This window comes from Enhydra lutris, unplaced genomic scaffold (assembly GCF_002288905.1).
Source record: "Enhydra lutris kenyoni isolate GAN:26980312 unplaced genomic scaffold, ASM228890v2 scaffoldscaffold19, whole genome shotgun sequence".
Classification (NCBI taxonomy): domain Eukaryota; kingdom Metazoa; phylum Chordata; class Mammalia; order Carnivora; family Mustelidae; genus Enhydra; species Enhydra lutris.
Genome location: NW_019154103.1, coordinates 6,772,388 through 6,789,513, shown reverse-complemented (window position 1 = coordinate 6,789,513; position 17,126 = coordinate 6,772,388). Strand labels below are relative to the sequence as shown.

General features: G+C 39.1%; 1 protein-coding gene across 1 annotated transcript in view; it reads right to left on the bottom strand.

The window, feature by feature from the left end:
- LOC111148257 (mutS homolog 3) overlaps positions 1-17,126 on the bottom strand; it is a 181,346-nt gene that overhangs the window by 27,051 nt on the left and 137,169 nt on the right. Inside the window, 1 exon segment of the mRNA XM_022504714.1 lies at positions 10,123-10,280. Within this exon segment, the coding sequence (XP_022360422.1) occupies positions 10,123-10,280 (158 nt within the window).

Sequence of the window (17,126 nt, the reverse complement as noted above, 5' to 3'; positions counted from 1 at the left end):
TACAAATACTCCACAGTAGGTGCTCAATCAGTATTTGCTGAATTAAACTAGACTGGGCAAACAAATCAGTAATCATCCACACAGTCAAAAGCAAATATTCAAAATAAGTTAAGCATTTGAATGCCTATTACGCTCCAATTCTCTCTTAAAATAAGCACACTGTTGCCATTTTGAGTACACAGTTCCTGAAGTGAGGAGCCGAAACAGACTTTACTTGGGTAACATGGCAAGAAAATTATTAACCAAGGGCCATTTAACGTAAATACCACTTTCTACCAACATTTAATTGACATAAATTATGCTGACAGAAGCCAATTGTTTTGCTTTTTTCAGGCCACATTTAATTCACTGCTTTTCTAAAACTTAATTAGCAAGTCTAAAAAGGTAAATGAGGTTTAAGTTTGCATTTATCAGGATAATAAACAACAGATCTTATATTCTGGTGATGGACTCAAACGTTAATGATCCTTAGAAATATGTGTCTAGAAATATTTCACTGATAAATACATATACCACAATATACTGATATAAATATACTAATTAGAGCCACATATATATGTTTGCAAAAATTCTACTTTTAAAAATAATGTTCTTGTTCAGGAATAGGCTTATACAAGGTTACAACATTCAGTAAAAAATATTCCTAAAGCCTGTGTGTTCACAGCTTTTCACACATTCATTTATTCCTCTGACAGCACAGCATACGGCACAAAGTAGGCACTCAACGAGTATTTACAGAATGCATGAATTTAAACCCGGTATCATAAATGTCCGGCCAATAACACAAAAATAACCAACTTAAAGGTAAAAGTTTGCAGCCAAGTGTTATGCACCTATCTCACTCTGCTAGATTTTCAGTCCTCCTTCCATTGAGTCCAAACAGGATTTGCAATGATTTGAAAAACAATATACCTATTATGGAAGAATTACAAAGAATATGAAACTAAGATCATAAGCCATCCAGTAAATCTTCATATTTAAGACAGCACATTTTACATGAGCTTTGAAAATGCTAATTTTGGGTCTCAGTGATTCCAACTTAATAGGTCTCTGATCAAGACTTAGAAAGCTTTAAACATTTGAAACAAGTTTCTCTCTGATTCTGATGCAGCTGTTATAAGAACCATATTAGAGAAATAGTCCCATGCATGAGAAGGGGAAAACTAAACTACATCTGTTTCTGCACCTGAGCCTTGAATTTAGCTCCTGCTCTCCTGGCAGCCAAGACAAAAAGGAATTAAAGAAAGTAACCATCAGCTGATGAGAGGAGGCCTGGCAGTTTGTCAGAGCAGGCCAATAAAGTGCTTCAGATCTTTTTGTAAACAGGCAAAGCATGCACAGGGAGGGAAAATAATCCCCTAACATTAACAAAAAATGACTTCTCAGATGGCACTTCATGTACAAGACTGTAAATAAAAAAAATGAAAATTTACGAGCAATTTGGAAGACTATATAGAAACATCATCAAATGGGTATGTCTAATTTTCTTTTATTTTCTGTATTTATGTCTGAGACAGAGAGCGTGTATGCACAGGCGAATACATGCCTGCACGCCTGCGCCAGTGGGGGAGGGGGACGGAAGGAGAGTGAGAGAGAGAACCCTAAGCAGGCTCCACACCCAGTGCGGACGCAGACACCGGATGCAGGGCTCAATCTCATGACTGAGAGATCATGACCTGAGCCAAAATCACGAGTCAGACTCTCAGCTACCCGAACCACCTAGATACCCCTAATTTAATGTTAAAGCTCAAGTACAAACTTTTACATACTGCTGGCAGCCTCCCTGAAGAACAAGAAAGACACACATTCCTTACACTCCACAGTCCCACTCCTAGATAACAGCTGGGATTCAGAAAACTCGTTCATGTGCACCAGAAGGTGTGTGCAAGACAAGTACCAGTACTAACTGCATTTGCAACAAATCTGAATCATGTTAAATATCAATCATGGAAAATGGATAAACTGTGGTAGGTGCATGTACAATGGAATATCCATAATTACAGAAAAATGAGTAAACTGGAATTACATGTATCCATATGGATGAATTTCATAAATACAATATTGGGGGAAAAGCCACTTGCAGAAGAAAACACAGTGTGATAACATACATATAAAGGATAAGAGCATACCCAATAACTCTGTATGTTCTCAAAAACATACCTATGTAGTAAAAATAGAGACAAATGCATGGGATGACAACTATAGTCAAGGGCAGATCCTCTAGATGGGGTGGAAAGGAAAAGAATTAGGGAGAATTGTGGGTTCAATAGCATTGGCCATGTTTTATTTCTTTAGTAGAGTGGCAGTTACCTGGGGCATTGTTATATGTCTGAATTATTTTACAATAAATAAATGAAAATATGAAGGCATACTATCACATCACATTCCAGTAAGGATCTAGGATATAAATGAATGTGGTCCATGAAGACTCCTTTCCAACTGTAAAGGAAGAGAGGGTGGGGACAGAAGAAAAGACAGGGAACAGGATCTTTATACTAAAGCAGTGCATCCCAGATACAGCCCTCTGAGGTTAGAGACCCAGGAATCTCCGCACAGCAGATACCTTGCAGCCATTAAAACATGTGAGATTAATTAGCATGAACTGGTAGAGAAACATGTCCCCTACATATCTGGAAATAAAAGCAAGCTGCTTAGTATAATACCTTTTATATAAAAGAAGATTTACGTATACTTGCACATTTGTGGAAAGTTATACAGAGAACCATTAATAGTTGTTGACCTGGGCAGAAGGCAAAAGTTCTACTCTATACCCTTTATACTGTCAGGCTGTTTTCATAATAAGCATCTACAATTTTTAAATTAACTTTTATAATTAAACAACTGAGCTCTCCAGCAAGGGCTTGGGGAAATGCTTCTCAACCTCAGCTGCACTTCAAAACCATCTGGACGCTTACATAACTGAACTTCTAGACCCTAGTCCATCTTAAAACCTCTAGGGTCCATGTATCACTATTTTCTAAAAGCTCCATCCCAAAAATGTCCAATGTGGGTACCTAGGTGCCTCAGTGGGTTAAATGTCAGACTCGTGATTTCAGCTCAGGTCATGATCTCAGGGTTGTGAGATCAAGTCCCATCTGTCTCAGGCTCTGTGCTGGGCTTAGAGCCTGTTTTAAGAGTCTCTCTCCTGCTCTTCCTCTGCCCCTTACCACCCTTGTGTGCACACGTGCACTTTCTCTCTCTTTCTCAAAAAAAAAGTCTAAGGTACATTAAGGGTTCAAACTCATTGTTTTAGATGTTACATGTGCAAATGACAACGTGAGTTATGAAAATTAAAGACACCATCTTGTATAATGACCCAGACAAGAAAACCATCAATGTCTACAGGAGGAAGAACTATAGGCTCAGTTAAACACTTTTTCGAAAAGTAAGCTCTAATACACTGAATCACCTGGGAAGGTTTACCCTCAGAACACCAAATTCCATTCCACTGAGTAGGGAAGAGAAATCTGCCCTGGAAAAAAGTGTTCCCAGACAGTGAGCACATAAGCATTTCACTGGACTCCTACAAAACATCTTGTTCTGATTGATACAGCCCTTAATTTGAAGTTGTATCTTTGTTATGTATTTATTTCAGATGTTTAAAAATATTAATAAGCAGTAGGAAAGAACACTCACCATAATCCCATATCCCTCATGGTATTTTAGAATACAAGCCTTCTATTTCGATGATTTTCTCTGCATATATTTACATGTATAATTTCTCATACAAAAGTGGAATCATCCTGAATGCCAGGCTTTGTAACCAGCTTTTTTTTCACGTATTATAACAAGGATATTCCTTCATGTAATACTTCCTCTGGATGGGCCCACCAGGACCAGGTAACTAACTGTAAAATGTATCCCCAAGTAGCTGAAAAAATGGACGTGTGTGAAGGCGTTAATTTGGAATGAAAACTACTCTGCTGAAATCAATTCGGTGTTTGCAAGGTTTAAAGCTTAGTTGGTGCATTGACCAACGCAGTGACTGGTGATCAGTCCAGCTCCTCGAGGCTGCTCCTGGTTCAGGAGATGAAGGCACACTGTCATGCATGGAAGAGAAGAAGCTCATGTTCCATCCAAGCCCCTTCCAGGCCAGCCACTAGCTAGTCTTACTGTTACAAACCGTTTTCTAACACAATAAAAAGGTTTTTTTGAAGCTGTTTTCTTAAGCAATTTGTTTGTTTTTCCAGGCACTGTGAACTATTTTAACTGAACAAGATTACCTTTGTGGAAACTCCACAACAGTGTTAGTCATTATGTGATAAATATTTTCAGATTCATTGCTGGCTCCATTTTAAGGCCTCACCCTCATTTTTACTTACGCTATTTAGAATCTTCTGCAAACCAACACTTAACTCTTTTCTGGAAGATGGCAGGATAAATACAAATGAACGGGCAAGCAAATGACGACACAGACACAATCACTTCTCCAGCACTGCCAAGATCTCACGGCATTGTAATGCCTCGGGCCTCTGTCTCCCTCACCTGTTTCTGGGGGGCAGGTCAAGAGGTCTCATTTGGCTCGGTATCCCTAACTCCTAGCATCAAACTCTAGTACATGGTAAGGTTTTAAGAAAAACATGTGTTCAGTACCCTAGAGTTTTGGCCTTCTCACTGAGTGAGTGCTCAATATCCCAACAGCCTATAGTTTGTGCTCACGAACACAGAAAGTAATGACCGTCTTATGATGAGGCCTCCTTGCTGTGCTGCGTGTTACCAGTTAAGATCACTTCTGAAATCAGATCCTCCTCCTGAATTTCCCAGTGTTACTGACAAGTACCACCATTCACTCCTTTTGGTCACCTAGGCTTGATGCCTCCTTGCCTCTAGTTCTTCAACTATCTCTCTTCATCCACTGTAGCTACCAGAGCCTGTCAGTTCTAACCCTGCAATATCTCTCCTCTGTCCCTCGTCTACTCCCATGTCTATCAGTCTAATTACAATGCTCAGGATCTCTCCAAGAATTAGATCATGACATCATGCCTTTATATAGTCTGTCTTTCACAGGGTGGCCAGATGAATCCTCCTGGAACCTCAACTGTAACTCTGATCACATCACTTCCCTACTCCTACGTCTTCAAGGGTCCCCACTGCCTGTGGATTTATCTTCCATGTGCCTGATCTTGACTTAAAGGTCAATTCATTCAACAGCCCTATTTTGCATATGTATAAGTGAGCAAGGTCCAGGTTCAGGGAGGGAAAAGAGAAATGTACAAAACATGAGACTCATCTTTTGGGAACAGATCACACAATAGCAGAGGCATACCTGTACAGAAAGAGCTATAAAACTGTAAGTGGTAAGAGCTTTTTAAAAAAAGGCAAAATACATGGATGATGGAAGTATAGAGATGAGAAAGATTAATTCTGGCTAGGGGAATCAAGGAAGGCTTCATGAAGGAGGTGGAATTTTAACAAAAAAAATTAGAAGAATTATTTCTGATGCAGGAAATAGTAAAAACTAAAAAAAAGACAAATGAGAAAGCACATAATAGCTTCCTGGAATTCAGAAGGAAGTGCTGGGTTAACACATTGGTAGGTGAGGGAAAGAAACAGAAAACAAGACTGAAAAGGTTGCAGTCATCTGGGGGTTCCAGACTGACATGCCCAGAGACCTGTATTCACGGTTAGAGGTTTAGCAGAATTACCTGGTCATAGCTGTGCTCTTAGAGGCACCTCACAGAGGTGTGAAAACTGACTGGAGAGGAAGAAAGGAAGATAGGGAGAGCAGGGGACCAGTTTCTGCAATAATATGTAATAAGAAGTGGGGGCCAGGATTACACCTGAAGCAGGAAAAAATGCATCACTGGCCAGAGTGCATCCAGCAATATCCGTAGGGGACAATGCCATCGACTCACGCTTATTTTATCTGTTTCTTTCCTGCTGGACTGAGGAGCTTCTGGGTCCAGGTGACACAAGTTTCAGGGCCAGCCCAGTTAGGGCTGTGGTGTGTAGCACCGACAGCTTGTGGACCCACCACTGCCCAAGCTTGGTGAAACTTGTCCCAGGTGCCACCCTTGTCCTTCCATGTGTTCCTCAGTCAGAACACTGTGTGTCCTCCTCTGTGGCTCTTGTAGCCTCTAACATCAAGTCCATACTGCTCTCTACTTCCAGGTTTTCTCCAACTCTCTACCTCATCACCTCCTAAACCCAGGCACTGGGCACCTTGCCATACTGCCAAATGGCCGGCCAACTCGCCTGTGTCCCCACTCTCTTCTCTCCGTGGGCACTCCCTCCCTTTCCTCTCCAGTCCCTCCCCTGCAACCCTCTCGGAAATCACCTATTCATTTCCTTGCCTCCTGGGGTACGGCAAGGATTCTCCTGCTTACCGTTCTTCCTTCTAGACTCTACCTTCTTGTAATAACAACAGCTCCTTTGAGGTCATACCGTTTGACCATGACATCCTCCCTTTGTCCATGTTGTCAGCTATTTAACTTCAAACCCCGCCCCCCCATCAAAGTTGTTAACATTTGGTGTATATTCTCCCCTCTGCCCCAAGAAACCTGCCAATGCTTCTGGAAGCTAAACCAGCTAACACCACCTAGATCAAGCCTAGATCTCCTCTTAGCCGCTCTCCTCCTCTACTCTACCTCAGCCATCCAGCCCCAGGGGCACATCTTGGACTTCAGCAGAGATATGAACTATTTCACCTCAAAAGCTGCCCATTCTGGCTCATGCAGCACGTCCACCACAACTGCTCTTCCAGCCCCGCAGGACTCCAGCCCACCTACCACTGTGCTTTCCCTTGGGCCCTCTTCTCTGTTGACATTCTATGGTCCATTATTCCCAATGTGCGCTTGCCAACCCTAATCTTTTTTTTAGATTTAAAGATTTTATTTCTTTATCTGACTGAGAGAGAGAGAGAGAGAGAGAGAGAGAGAGACTGTGAGCAAGCACAAGCACGGGGAGCAGTAGAGGAAGAGGGAGAAGCAGGCTCTTCACAAAGAAGGGAGCCCAAAGCGGGACTCGATCCTAGCACCCTGGGATCATGACCTGAGCCCAAGGCAAAAGCTTAACTGACGAAGACAACCAGTCTCCCACACTTGACAACTCTTATATTCCCTCTACTTTTTCATTCACTTCTCTGGAAAAACTCCACCCTTGGAGGGGGTTAGAAAAAGGGTGACACTCTAATTCTATCATTCTTTCTTCGCCTATTAGCTGGGGTGCTTCTATAATGAGAAACTTCCTCTCGTCACCTGTGTGGAAAGACAGAATTGTCTTGATTCTCTCTTTATTTTTTAATTTTCATTCTCCAAAGTGATTAATGATTTTTGTTATTATAAATATCATTAACTTATTCTAATATCCTCCAAGGTAATCGAAGCATTTTTTAAATCATAAATGTATGGATATAACATATCCCCTTGGATATTCCACTGAAACATGTTCAAGTCTATCATTCACGAACAAAACAAGCCAAGTCCCTCACTGGATCTCTTACCTCCTCCTCCCAGCCAAGCTGCCTGGCCACACCTGTACAGTCTATTTCTTGACCTCTGGCTCACTCCTTTACTGTCTGCCACCACTCCTCCAAAACAGCTCTTGCTGGGGCACCTGGGTGGCACAGGTGGTTGGGCATCTGACAACTGGTTTTGGCTCATGTCATAATCTTAACGTCATGAGACTGAGCCCTGCATTGGGCTCCATGCTCAGTGCAGAGTCTGTGTGAGATTCTCTCTCCTCTGTCCCTGCCACTCATGCTCTTCTCTCTCTCTCTACAATAAACAAATCTTTTAAACAAAACAGCTCTTGCTAATGACCACCACTTTGTCAAGATCAAAGTTGACTTTTCCGGCTTCATTTCATCTGATTCATCTGACCACTCTGGGCTGCTGGCCACTTCCTTTCTCCTTGGAGGAGTCTTCTCCTGACAACATAACATCCTGGTTTTTGTCCTCCTGTCGGTTTTTCTAGCTTATCATCTGACTCATCTATGCCATGTTGGCAGTCCTAAGGCTCAGCCTTAGGGCACTATTTTCTCCGCTATACTCTACTGAGATGATCTCACCCACACCTAAGACTTTACTTATCGCTTATACAAAAATGTCTCACAGCAAATTTGTATCATTACCATTCATCTCTCCCTCTGGACTCCATACACAACTGCCTAAACGACTGCTCTGTCTCTGCATATGTCTACTTACTACATATAAATAAAGTCGGGATCTATGGGAAAAAGAAAATCACCCTCTTCCCGTAAATGCCAGAACAGAAACCATGGTTGTATTGTAGTCCCAATCATATAGTCATTATGTCATATAGTCATATATGTCATATAGTAGATGCTAAGTTAGTATGCGTTGGATGAATGAATAAATGAAAATGAATAAATACCGCCAAATTCCTGAAATTAGTGTGGCTTGTCCTTTTTCAGTAGGCTTATACTTGCTATCACTGAATGTTACTTTATATAAAGTATTTAATATAAAGGGCACATGGCAGTCCCTATACACTGATAAAAAGTTTTAAAAACATATATGTATATGATAAAGTTTAGCTGTTTTTATTATTATCATCACTGAATTCATTTTTTGTAGGCAAAAACTATTTTCTGATTACCTCTGAATCCATTCCCAAACACTTGTCTAACTCCATGAGGAAAGCTGGACAAAAGCAAATTCTTACTTTCTGTTTCCCTTGCAATTACAGCCAAGAGACATAGGTTTGGACAGTGAAATATAAGTGGAAGTCTTCTAAGAGGCTTCTGAAAAGGTACTGATTTTCTGGAAATAAATAAAACGTGTGGGGGGGAACTGTGGCATTCTGTCTTCCTTTATCCTCATGTGATGTGATGTCTGGAGTCAGCAACTATCTCGCAACTATGAGGGAAAGGCCAACAAAACTGCAGAACCACTGAAGGAGCAGAAGCAGCAGCCCACCCCAAGCCTTCTTGTTATATGAGAAAAGTAAACTCTTCTTTTCTTTTCTATTACTTGTATCTAAAAACATCTGACATTCTGCTCACTAACAAGATTCTTGTTCAGACAAACCACCTTACTTTTTTAATCTTTTCTCTTTGTGAATCTTCTAAAATCTTTTTTCTCTTTGTTAAGTTTCTCTGTCCCTCTCCCTAATAATGTAACTGAAATAAAATACCAAGTATATTTACATACACACAAACACATACTTATTTTTTTTTTTTTTACAAAATAGAAAATGACAATTTAAAAAGTAAAGAAAGATTCCTTAAATTTCTTATACTGAGTTCATCTGCAAATATACAGAGATCAAAATAACATCTGCTTGGTGATATGCCATCAAAAAGAATTTAGGTCTCCTTGCTTTGCTCACTCAGACTAAAAACCAAGCTCTAAGATAAAGTATATTCATGTCTACTCAGGTGCATCAATATCAGCATGTGATATATTCTGATGTAATTCCAAAGTCAAGAATCATATAAATATGCAGCTAGACAAGAAATCAAACATTTATACACAAAGCTTAACTACACAATATAGACTATATTTAATTTTTCCAAAAATGTACATGCAAGAAGTATAATACTTAAAGAACTGATAAATCTGAATAAATAGATTAAACTATGATTATCCTATTCGTAAGACCAGGATATTTCACCTGTATTCTTAATATGACATGCATTTAGGTTTATAAAGGGTAAGACCTAGTTGGCTGTAGAGAATTTTCTTAGAGTAAAAAAAAAAAGAGAGAGAGAGAGAGAAAGAGAAAATATGAATTAAATTATCTTGGGCCACTGCCCTTTTCAGTCTGTTTTCAGTCCCCCACCTATAAAACAAGGAGAGTGTGGGACTGGTGTTCAGACTGTTCTCTGCACAGCCTATCCAGGCAAGTCTGCAAGCCTTCCACTCTGACTCAGGCAAAGCAGATCTGCTTTTATCTGTTTAAATATTCATCTTTTATATAAGATACAATTTTCGTTAAAGAACTCAGGAACTAAAAATAACTTGAAAATTACTGGACAAAATGCTCTCCTTGGTCTCTTCTGATATTAATATTCATGATAAAATGATTTCTTTAAGCTCCAAAGCCTTAAATATTTTCAGAGCAAATCTATTCATCTAAATATGTACACAGAAAGTTCATGTGACAATGTGGGCTTGCTTTATTTTCAGAAATATATTCAAATAGAACTAATGTTTTTACCTCGTGAAAATGCCATCCACGATTCCAATTGTTGCTTCCTCTGCAGGAACGTAGGAGCCAATCTGAGCCATGATAGTAATCAGTGCAACTTGTTTTATGTAGGAGCTCTTTCCACCCATGTTTGGTCCAGTGATTATCATTACTCTCTCTGAATCCCCCTAGAAAATTAAAAAGAAATTTCACTTGTTGTACCCAAAGGTACATGTAATATCTATAATTTACCTTTTATGTAAATTTTATGTAATATCTATAATTTATATGTAATATCTATATAATGTAATATCTATATTTTTGTGTAATATCTATAATTTATTCCATAAATGAGAATGCATTGCGCAAAAGATGCTTTCTGGTATTTAAATACATTACTGATTAAGTATCGCAAAGGGAAAGAGGACCTTTTTGTCTTCAACCTGAACCATGCTATTGCAGAAGAATTCTGAGCAATATACAGGATGGTTTCCGCATATGAAAAAGGAAACCAGAAGCAACCTAAATGAGGTAACTACTATGGCTTTCTCATTAAACATTCATCAATCTGACTCTTTGTGTGTTTTTAATATTGCTTATATTTAAAATCTATCAATTTCCATTTATCCATCCTAAAACTGCACCCATTATATAGCTAATTGCTCAAGGCCCTAATTTGAGTTGGTAGCACAAGAATTTTTTCAGTCCTAGATGGACGACTACTGAAGAGGTTTATAATACCAAATTCTAGGTATCAGCTTTATCAGCATTTTTCACTGGCGTTTCACCAGAGCATGTAAAGGAGGCAGAAAAGCGGGGGCACCTGGGTGGCTCAATGGGTTAAGCCTCTGCCTTCGGCTCAGGTCTTGATCTCAGAGTCCTGGGATCGAGCCCCACATTGGGCTCTCTGCTCAGCAGGGAGCCTGCTTCCTCCTCTCTCTCTGCCTGCCTCTCTGCCTACTTGTGATCTCTCTGTCAAATAAATAAATAAATAAAATCTAAAAGAAAAAGTGGCAGAAAAGCTCAAACACTTATACTAATTTAACTTCTAGAACTTGCCTCTATTAACCAATTACAGTCCTTGCCACATATAGACTTGTCCTAAGGGAAATTGTCCAGCAGGAGACCTCTGCAGCAAGTGAGCCCAAGGCATCCATGTGCTGTGCTCTGTGAACCCACCATGCTGGGCAATACCTGCTTGGTCAAGAGCGGCCACTGTGTAACTCACCAAGAGTCCTAGAGGTGGCCTCACATAAAAGGGCTTCTAGAACTAATCAAATAATCTCTTGGGAGTTTAAACTGAGTACCACCCACCGATTCAATCTGGAGGAAGACAGAACAAGGCCACAAAGCACTGGGGATCATAAGTAAGAAGTTATGAGGAAACAAAAGGAATGAAGAAAAATTACACAGAGCAGGGAGTAAAGGGGTAGTTAGCAATGAAAAGGAAGAAAAAGCAGAGGAGAGGGGCGCCTGGGTGGCTCAGTAGGTTGCGCCTCTGCCTTTGGCTCGGGTCATGATCTCAGGGTCCTGGGATCAAGCCCTGTGTCGGGCTCTCTGCTCGGCGGGGAGCCTGCTTCCCTCTCTCTCTGCCTACTTGTGATCTCTGTCTGTCAAATAAATAAATAAAATCTTAAAAAAAAAAAAAGATTTTATTTATTTATTTGACAGACAGAGATCACAAGTAGACGGAGAGGGAGGCAGAGAGAGAGAGAGAGAGAGGGAAGCAGGCTCCCTGCTGAGCAGAGAGCCCGACGTGGGACTCGATCCCAGGACCCCGAGATCATGACCTGAGCCGAAGGCAGCGGCCTAACCCACTGAGCCACCCAGGCGCCCCCTAAATAAATAAAATCTTAAAAAAAAAAAAAAAAAAGCAGAGGAGAGCCCAGAGTAGTTGAGAAATTTCATGCCAATAATGAGGGTCTCAAAGTTAAAATATCATAAACTCTTACTATTGAGGGGATAAAAAGAAAACCAGTTCCATCTCTAAAGTTGTCTTATATCCTAATTAACCAGACATTTCCAGACTCACTAAAGCCAAGCTGTACTAGAGATCTTGTTCTCCCTGTGATTCCTTTCTCTTATGGTTATAGGTAGCTTTAAAATGAGGGTCACATGTCTCCATTACTTGAAGGAACTTGAATGAATCTATGTTTCTTGGAACGGAAAGGGCTTAGCACACTGAAAGCAAAGAAAGAAACTTTGCATGAATAGAATGATGAAAATAATGATTAAAATAAAATTAATTCTCCTACAGAGATTTAAAAATAATAAACCTATTATAAATAGTCAAACTTGGGACCTAGCCAAGTATTTCAAAAATTTAAATAAAATGAACAGCTTTTTTAAAATTGGCAAAAATGACGCAAGAAATAGCTAATCTGAATAATCCTATGTCTATTAAAGAAACTCATCTGTAATTAAAAGCCCTTCCACAAGAAAAACTCCAAACCCAGATAATTTCTCCACTGATTCTTGCAAACATATAAGAAATAGCACTTATCTTACAAAAACTCTTCTACAGAATAGAACAAGGGCAACTCTTACCAAAACACTTCAAAACTCCAACAGAATCTTGATAGCAAAAACCCGACAAGAACATTACAAAAAAGAAAAATTACAGGCCAATTTCATCCACAAAAATGTATGTAAAACTCCTTAGGCTATTAATAAGCAAATCCAAAGCTATATAAACATTTAGAGTTTTTGAGGAGTATAGGGTTGATTTAATATTCAAAGACCAATCAATGTAATTTACTACATTAAAAGAATAAAGAAGACAAATCAGATGATGATCTCCAAGGACACAGAGAAAGCATTTGATAAAATTCAGTATCTACTCATTAAAAAAAAAAAAAAGGCATGAAAAGGAAATAAAAGGTACAATCTTTGGAAAGAAAATAATACATCTGTCATTAATCCTACAGATCATGATTATGTTTCCAGAAAATTTAAAGAAACCTATAAAAATTATTATAATCAATAAATGAATTAAGCAAGATCTTTGGATATAAGGTTAGTATTCAAAAGTCAACTTTATTTCTAGACTTTAGCAATAAGTAGTTAAAAACAGAAAATTTACTGATAAAATTGACCACAATATCAAAAGAATTCAAATACCTAGGAATAAATCTAACGAGATAAGCAAGATAGGGAAACACAAAAGACACAGCAAACTACAAAATATCTCTGAAAGAAATGAAAGAACACCTAATTAAATGAAAGAATATACTATGTTCATGGACTGAAAAGCTCAATACTGTAATGTGACAATAAATAAATTCCTATGGTTCTGGCATAAAGACCCATAGTGGAATAAAGCAGAAACAGACTGGGGCACCTGGGCAGCTCAGTCAGTTGAGCATCTGACTTTTGACTTCAGCTCAGGTCATGATCTCAGGGTTGTGAGATCGAGCCCTGTGCACAGGGCTCCGCACTCAGCAGGGAGTCTGCTTGTCCCTCTCCCTCTGCTCCTCTCCCTGCTTGCACTCTCTCTCTCTCAATAAATAAAATTTTTAAGAAAAAAAAAACACAGAAACAGATTGATGTGTATATAGTTACTTGATTTATGACAAAGGAGACATTGCAGTACAGTACACAAAGGATGATCTTTTGGTAATGGTGTTTGGTCAAAGGATGTCCATAAAGAAAAATAAGAAATCCTGACCCCTAACTTACATCATAAACAAAAATCAGTTTCAGGTACATTACAGCTTCGACAGACAAAAAAACAAACAAACGAACAAGATTATTAGACAATAATATATGATTTTGGGGTAGAGAAAGATTCTTTAAGAGATCACAAATCCTAATTAGCTATAAAGGAAGATTTAAAAATGGAAGTACATTGGGATTTTATTTATTTATTTATTTGATAGAGAGCACAACCAGGGAGAGCAACAGGCAGAGAGAGAGGGAGAAGCAGGGTTCCCGCCAAGCAGGGAGCTCACTGTGGGACTCCATCCCGGAACTCCAGGATCATGACCTGAGCCAAAGGCAGTTGCTTAACCAACTGAGCACCCAAGTGCTCCCATTTGATTAAACACAAAATGAAAAGGCCTAAAATAAAGAAGTAGTACTCCTAGGTAGTAAAAACACCAAAACAATGGAAAAATGGGCAAAGGACATGAACAGGATATTTATAGAAAAAGAAACACTCAAGGCCAAAAACATATTCTTAATCAGGAAAAGGAAAAGGAAATTGCAGGATTGTTCAAGGGACCTATAAGCTATCTCTAACATTCAAACGAAGAAAACTGAACATTTTTGAAGGAATAATTTTTAAAAGACACTTTCAGAAAATTCATCATATCATCAAAAGGCTTAAGAGTCTACTTTTGCGGCATGTTGGAAGTATATGGAGAGCAATTTAGAAAGCCCTAGTAAAGTTAAAGATTCTGTATTACTGGTCTACATGACCCAGCAATTCCTCTTCTAGGAGTCTACCCTAGAAAAATAAACAAGTACTCAGAAAGGTATTTATTTTCATTCTAGTACTGTTTGTATTCATAATAGGAAAAAAAGGCAATCTGTCTATCATTAGGAAAATGAAAAGATGTACTTTGTACAATTATGAAAACAATCATTTACAAAATAGCATATGACAGGTTCAGTGTGCCATATTTGTGTACACTTTAAAAATACACAAAATTATATATTGTTAAAATATAAATAAATAAAAGAATAAAAATATGCATAAGGATAACAAGTAACATGAGGATAATGGTTACCAGTGAGATAAGGAAGTGAAGGGGGAGGTCTGTAACACTTTATTTACTTTAAATATATCTAAAGTTCGTATCACAGAAGGTCATTCTCTATGATATCTGAGTGAAGGATAAATGGGTATCTGCTATAATGTTTTCTATACTTTTTCACTCGTTTGAAATATCAGGTAGTTGAAAATTATTTAAATGAATTACCTTAAGATTTAATTATTTATTTCATAAATAATTATCATGAACCATCAAACAACTCTTTACAAATCCCTTAACATATTTAGGAAAAATTTACACAGTTTCAAATGACATTTCTTTATTTGGATTTCCGGCATATTTACATAAAAATAGAACACCAGAAAAAAACTCCACATACTAGAAAGTAAAAAATGTAATACAAGGCAGAATAACCTACACAAGGGTTACAATGTGTCATGAGGGGGCCCTGAATGGTGAAGGTGTTGTTGGTGGAGCCACCTCAAGTGGAATTACCAAACCCAACAAGCAATGGGGGTGGGTGATGGAAGTGCAGACACAAAACAAATTTTTTAAAATAAGTAATTAGGAAAGCTATGAGGAAAAAAAAAGTATACCCTTTATCTTTTAGATACCTTATTTCTTCCAATCACTTGAAAGATAAGAGGATTTATACTTATGGCTCAATTAGGTATCTTCTTCAAATGGGAATCAAAAATGTGACAGGGTACTAACATGTCAAGAGAGCTCTGCAGGTCTCCGTTTCCTAAATTCTAATGTGAGGGGGTTGAATTAAATGATTTCTCATCCTCAAATTCTATGACCCTCTGAAAAATAACATGTCCAAATTCAGGCATAAGACAGTATGTGGCTCTGGGTTGAATCAAAGAAGGGAAGCTGTGAAATTCACTTACAAGAAATACTTGGGAAAAATGGTACACAGTGACCCCAGTCAGACATGCGGTCCCTTCTGTGGAAGTGGTCTTTCCAGGCCTATCCAGCATCTGAAGATTTCAGACAAGAATTCAGAAGATTTTAAGGAGTGAAATACTTTCAACTCAACTATCTGTAGGTAATAAAGTGTTGCTTTGCTAATAAGCACTAATACTTATACCTGCAGTGGGAAATAAATTATATACTGGGCACACTCTAGTAAATACTAATGGGGAAAAAAGAGACTGTGAAGATTCAGGAGGTATTCTGAGATGCATAAATACCTCTTATCTGCATCTCTATTGCCACCATCCCGGTGGGCCACAGCAGCAGGTCCTGACTAGTCTCTCTGCTTCTCTGCCCACAGATCGTTCTCTACGTTGCAGTCAGAGTGACTGTCTTAAATATTAAAACAGAATTTGTCTCCTGCTAAAAGCCCTCAAATAGCTCCCCAGTGTTCTAATACTAAAGCCCCAACTCCTCACCATGACCTAAAGACCATGCCCGCCTATGCGGCCTAATCTCCTCCCCCACTCCACACGTTACCTCAGCACTAGCCTGACTGGATTTATGTTCTTCTTCCACCTGCCATAAGATGCCAAGCTCATTCCTGCCTTTGGGCCTTTCCATAGCTTGTTCCTTCCATCTGAGATGTTCTTCCCTGAGATTAGATCCTTTCCATCATTCAAGTCCAAACTCAAACTTCAGCTCCCAGGAGAGACCTTTTCTGGCCACTCAATCTACCTTAAGCCCCTCTAACCTGTCATACTCTATGCTGTTAGCCCATTTTTTTCTTTATACCTTTTATCCCTCTCTGTAATTTCCCTAATTTTCTTGTGTACTTAATACCAATGTCACTGCTAGAAAGTAAGTTCCCAGGGCGCCTGGGTGGCTCACTGGGTTAAAGCCTCTGCCTTTGGCTCAAGCCATTATCCCAGAGTCCTGGGATTGAGCCCCTATCCACCTCTCTGCTCAGCGGGGACCCTGATTCCTCCTCTCTCTCTACTTCTGTGCCTACTTGTGATCTCTGTCTGTCAAATAAATAAATAAATAAAATCTTTAAAAAAAAAAAAGAAAAGAAAGTAAGTTCCCATCTTACTGCCCATCCCCACTGACTACAAGGTCTGACAAAAAGAAGGCACTTAATAAATACTGGTGAAAGGCACCACGACAGGGATATTCACCACCCTTACAGATGAAAAAATCATCTGCATTCTCTCTAGAACTAGTCAGGAATATGTGACTCCCTTTCCTCTACAGTCCCCAAGATGACAGGGTAAGTGAGGAAATGATCAAGAATCTCACGTGTGCATCTACCTTCCAGCACAGGCTTATGTATCAGAGGCACCACACATCAGAAAGTCCCAGATGTGAAAAACCCATTAAATCTATCTGGAAAACCAGCGA